Source organism: Sinocyclocheilus grahami, unplaced genomic scaffold, assembly GCF_001515645.1.
Source record: "Sinocyclocheilus grahami isolate Dianchi unplaced genomic scaffold, SAMN03320097.WGS_v1.1 scaffold333.1, whole genome shotgun sequence".
Classification (NCBI taxonomy): domain Eukaryota; kingdom Metazoa; phylum Chordata; class Actinopteri; order Cypriniformes; family Cyprinidae; genus Sinocyclocheilus; species Sinocyclocheilus grahami.
The window spans coordinates 1-6,080 of record NW_015505512.1 but is presented as its reverse complement, the minus strand read 5'-3'; the positions used below and the strand labels follow the sequence as shown (position 1 = coordinate 6,080).

Here is a 6,080-nt window from a genome sequence, read left to right as displayed (position 1 = left end):
TCGCAGTGCACGCCGATTGCCCCCTCGGAGACATCGCGTGCGTGCTCTTTGCCCAAACAAAACAACGCATAGATCGTGTGTGTCATCAGATGTTAAACAACGTCAACGTGGATGCACACATCCTTAAATGCTTTGCTAGTGCTCGCCATAATGAGATCAATAGAGATCGCTCTTACCACAGAAATGCACGCTTCAAACAAAACAGTCAATGAAGTCGAAGAAGAGAATGATGTGTAGCTCCCGGCGCCTATTTATACTATAGTCGCACCGGTAGTGACGTCATGGCTGTCGCCGGCCAACGAGTTGGTGTTTTTTCAATGTATGCTTCAGACACGGGTCATGACGAGGCGTTCCCCATAGCGACCCCTAGAAGACGCAGTTCGAAGTTCCCATGAAAGGGAACATGTAGGGCAGAACTTGATTTTATCCAACAGGAATTGTTTGGCATCACATACATTTTCTTCTTTGTAATTGCTGAAAAATGATCTGATTTTATGTTGATTTAAAAAAGAGACATGGATTAAATGCCTCTCTGAAGCCTGATAACACACTGACTCAACTAAACTCTTTGTTCATAAAGTTTTGGAAGCTTATCTTACATTACTGCTATTTCAGTTGCTTTTCAGTATTATTGTATCATGAAAATAAAAGTTTAATGTTTTTATTTTGTTCTGCTTTAATATTGTAATATTACGAGACATTGCTGTGCATTTTACAACCATGTGTAAACTGTTCAAATGACAATAAAAGACTAATGACCTTTTACACAACTGAACAGACACCTGGGAGCTATAAGAATTATTAATCAAATTGATAAGAATATGGATTCATTAAGAGGAAATTAAATCATAATCATTACATTTGTTTAATGCGCACCCCTTGTTTTTGTGTATGAATATGAAGCTGTGTTCACAGGTACACATATATCAGTGTCAATCTAAACACTATCAGTGTCAGAGTGTGATAGATATATAGATAGATATGAGCTCATAGTTGTGGTTTGGTTTGTTGTCTTTCAGCTCCACCACACTAACCAGTGAGGGAGGAGCAGCAGTTGTTCACTTTATTTCCATTTTAATGCATAATTATAAATACAGCTATTACCACCATAACAATAAAGAGCCATTAAAACATTGTTCCATTTTCCTTGTTCATTAAACACACCAGAATAGAACTTTTCATAATCGCAAATAAATATTGTTCAATTTGATACTGAATGAGTCTTGACAACATTCCTGTAGAAAATATTTGAGAGGAGGATCACGAACATCAAACATCAGTGATGCAGTTACACTGACAGTATCAGGTGAGTTTCATCTTCTCTTCATATAAACACACACAAGTTTAATATGTTATTAATGCGTGATATCTCTATTTCAGATCAACCCAGAGCAGTTTTAAATGTTTCTCCACAGAAGTGGTTGACTGAAGGAGATCCAGTGATTCTGATCTGTGAGGTTAAAGGCTCCTCTACAGGCTGGACATTCAGCTGGTACACTGAAACTGCTTCATCAGGTAAGATATAATGTGCTTCATGTGGTAACATCTGAATGAACTTGTTTCATAAAATATATTGCAGAGTTTAAAAAAAAATGTAATCAATCTGAATGCCTTGATTATACCACCAAAGGTAATTTATAAGACTTTATAAGACTAAAACTATAAAAATTAGGTAACTGCACATTCTCACTTTATACAGACTACAGTAATCGTTATAAACTGCTCTCAGACAGCAGCAGAGGAGCTGGAGGAAACTACACTGTCAGTTCTGCTGCTCTAAAACACACAGGAGTTTATGTGTGCAGAGCGAACAGAGGAAAACCAGCCTATAGCACATGGAACAGCAATAAACAACCACTATGGGTCACTGGTGAGTTCATATATATATATATATATATATTAAAAGTAAAAATTCAGAAAAATAATTGGATTAAATTTTTTTTTTTGCTGTATTGATTTAAAAAATATATTGTATTGAGTATTGAACAAACTCAAAATGCTACAACTCAAAACATTATTGAGCAAATATAGTTCACAAATGTCTTTAGAAATAAGTATTTTTTTTCAACTATAATGTTGTATCAATATTTTATTTTTAAAATAGATATCACTATTCTCCCACCATGATTCTGAAAAAAAACAGGCAACTAAACAAAATAACATGTAATTAACTAGAGTTTCTAGTAAAAAAGTGCTGCAGTCTATTTATAAAATACAATATTCAACAAATAAATGTAAAAAAGTTAAACAAATGATTAATAGCTCATAACTAAATGACTCGCTCATAAAGACTTTGCTTTTTGAAAGGTGCCTCTAAATAAAATGCATTATTATTATTATTATTATTATTATTATTATTATTATTATTATTATTATTGTTGTTGTTGTTGTTGATGTTGTTGTTGTCATCACATTGTTTATGTATTCATACTATATTCTTATTATTTGTCAGCTCATATTTCCTCTGTTTCTGTAGTTGGTGTGATTCTGGAGAGTCCTATTCATCCTGTGACTGAAGGAGATACTCTGACTCTGCACTGTTTATATAAACATTCAACCCCACCAAACCTCAGAGCTGATTTCTATAAAGATGGATCACTCATCCAGAATCAAACTACAGAGATGATCATCTCTACTGTCTCAAAGTCACATGAGGGTTTCTACTACTGCAAACACCCAGAGAGAGGAGAGTCACCCAAGAGCTGGATCTCAGTCACAGGTGAGACTGTACATCAATAAACACTAATAAAATGTTCCTCTAATTTATAGATGTTAATTGCTCTTATATTATGATTAGGATAAAGTGATTTAGTATTCCTGCTTTTTTTCATGTTGCTCTCAGAGTTTCAAATCTAGCTCTAGTCCATGATATATGAGTAAAAGATGAGTTTGAGAGAGGAAGTGTGCAGTTAGTGCTGTTTGTGAAAGAGAAATGCACTCTGTTGTGTTGTAGATCAGTGTGTTTGTTCAGTCATTCAGTTTGTGCTTTGTAATCAGATCTGTTGGTTTGTTTTTCATAGTTAATGTCCCTGTTGTCTTAAGCAGATATTCACTAGTACACAGTTAGTAAGAGTTAATTTATTTCTCTGTTTGTGTTCAGACTGTTGGCCTGACGTTTCCTAAACATTTCTCTGCTGTGATGATGAAAAGGGGTGGGGGAAAATTGATACAGCAGAGTATAGCGATATTTTCCTTGGCGACAATGTATCAGTGTACAAGTACAGTACACTAGGTATTGATTATATAAATATATGTTTTAAAATAAATATAGAAATAGAAATTCCTGAGTGAGTGATTCAGCACTACCCCTCTCTCTCTCTCTCTCTCTTTACAATTTATTTATTTATAATAAATGATTATTTACAATAAATGAAGCTGTCTATAATGCCAGCACGCTTCTGGTACAATGTATTTTTGTCTCTAATGCTGTGAGAGGGTGAAGTCTCCATCCCTGTTATACTTGGATGTCTAAAATATGACCCACACCTCCCCCTCAAATTAAAAAAATTCTCCCCATAAGAGTCAATCAAATGAATCTCACTCAGCCCTGATTTTTGACAGGTTTTTTTTACACTGACAGTATCAGGTGAGTTTCATCATTGCTTCATAAACACATACAAGTTTAACATGTTAGTAATTAATCATTTCTGTATTTCAGATAAACCCAGAGCAATTTTAATTGTTTCTCCACAGAAGTGGTTGACTGAAGGAGATCCAGTGACTCTGATCTGAGGTTAAAGGCTCCTCTACAGGCTGGACATTCAGCTGGTACACTAAAACTGTTTCATCAGGTAAGATATAGTGTGCTTCATGTGGTGTAAATTAGCTAGTTTTATTCAAGTCAAAATGATTATTTAAAGCTGCACTAGGGGGCTTTGGCATCTCTATCAGCAGCTGTGGTTAAAACACAAAATTGCATTTTTACGAGATGTCCTTTGATGCTGCTATCTGTGCAGATGAATCTGATGTTTTGAGAAATTCCCATAGTTACGGGGAATCACCGTAAAAACATCATACAGGTCAAGTGTCATATCTGTTGATTCTGGCATGGACTTCGTTACTTTCCCTTTTTGATTGCAGACTCTCCACAGTTCGAGTTTTCCAAGCAGTGAACAAGGCTATTGGTCACTATTCTACACAACAACACTTTATTGTAGCAACAAGCTGCACAACCACTCTTCAGCACCCAGATATTCAATGTTGTAGCCAGACCTTCTGCTCTGTGTACAAACATGACATAAACACAAAAGAACAAATGAAGTCTGAAATTTTTCGTGAAATCTGACCAAACCCCTCAAAATTTAAATCAAGATTGAGGGCTCACCATAGTGAATCGTGGTATAGCAAGAAAACAAATTATAACACATGGGCCAGATGGTCCATGATCCATACCTGGTATACAACCTGAATATCTTAATTAGGGTAATTGATTGGGGTCAGATCAGATAGAAATATCTCCTTTAGGTGATAACTGAAAATGTTCACTATTTACAGGCAACAGCAATCATTATCAGCTGCTCTCAGACAGTAGCAGAGGATCTGGAGGAAACTACACTGTCAGTTCTGCTGCTCTAAATCACACAGGAGTTTATGTGTGCAGAGCAAAGAGAGGAAAACTAGCCTATAACACAATCTACAGCAACAAACAACCACTATGGGTCACTGGTGAGTTCAAATACCAGTAGGAATCACATTTTCCTTGATCTTTTCAAAGGTTGATGTATGATAAAAACATACTGTGGACTGAGGAGGAAGTTTTGAATTCTGATACCTACAGTATGTTTTTATCGTACATCAACCTATGAAAAGATCATGGAAAATGAGAAGAATTGATTGTCTTCTCAGGTGTTTCTCCTCCAGTCTCTCTGATGGTCAGTCCCAGCAGAACTCAACACTTCACATCTGTCTCTCTCTCTCTGAGCTGTGAGGACCAGAGTAACTCTGATAGATGGAGAGTGAGAAGATACACAGACAATGAGCAGCTGGAAGATTGTTCATCACTGTGGGGATCACAAACAGGATCTACATGTACAATCAACTTCACCAGCACATCAGACACTGGAGTGTACTGGTGTCAGTCTGAATCTGGAGAGATCTATCATCCTGTTAATATCACTGTACACTGTGAGTCAGAGTTAAAAAAAAATCTTTAATGGTTTTATTATTGCCACCAAGTTGTTGATATAGTCTTACTATTTGTAATCAGCACATGTTTCCTCTGTTATTTAGCTGCTGTGATTCTGGAGAGTCCTGTTCATTCTGTGATGGCTATTGAAATGTTCCCGTCTCATTTACAGAATGTGGATCTAAATATATGTTTCTCATCTTCAGCAGCCTCAGGATATGATGATCTCAATCCCATGATAATTGGAGTGACTGCAGGACTGACTGTCACATTTTTGATCATCGTCTTCTTGGTCCTGCTGTGGCGCAACAGACACAACAAAGGTTCATCATCTGCCATTACAATTTAATGACACATTTGCAGACACTAACTCTGATCCTAAACCTTGTGAGCTTTTTCAGGCTGGGAGACCAACTTAAACAAGCCTAGGTTTGTTATTTATTTAATACTGAAAAGTACTGATAATATAATAATATTCATGTAATAATTAAAGTCAAGTTCTCCATCCTCTCCGATGTTTGTGTCATGCATGAGTTGTAAAGTGCATATATAAGGTGCTTCAAATGAGTCATTTATCACTTTCTATTTCAGTTAGGATGCGGTCCACATAGGCAGTGAAGCAGCTCACTGGGGTTTAGAACAGATTCAGTGTGTGGTGAAGATTCAGATATAATGAATTATAGCACTATATTATTTTCCAAAGATGTATGCATAAAGGAGATTAAAGTCATTTTTCTGACTATCTAATTTCCTCAGAACATTTACATAATCATTGTGTGTTTGACTAGGTGGAAGATCTCAGTCTCCCTCTAGTGTCAGTCAACAGCAGAACAGCAGTCAGCCATCAGAACAGACCCAGAGTCAAGCGGGAAACAACACACTGCTGTCTGGTCAGTCTTTACCTGTTAACTATATGTAGCGTCTGGACCACTCAAACACACAATATATATTTTGT

General features: G+C 36.3%; 1 protein-coding gene across 1 annotated transcript; it reads left to right on the top strand.

Moving 5' to 3' along the window:
* Positions 1-391: 391 nt before the first annotated feature.
* LOC107602680 (Fc receptor-like protein 5) lies at positions 392-6,015 on the top strand (the record flags this gene model as incomplete). Its single annotated transcript, XM_016295252.1, has 8 exons — positions 392-405; positions 1,242-1,306; positions 1,381-1,515; positions 1,700-1,870; positions 3,827-3,829; positions 4,846-5,124; positions 5,230-5,448; positions 5,914-6,015. Coding segments are annotated over exons 1-8 (988 nt in total), but the record flags the coding sequence as incomplete, so codon positions are not given.
* Between the last annotated feature and the right edge of the window lie 65 nt (positions 6,016-6,080).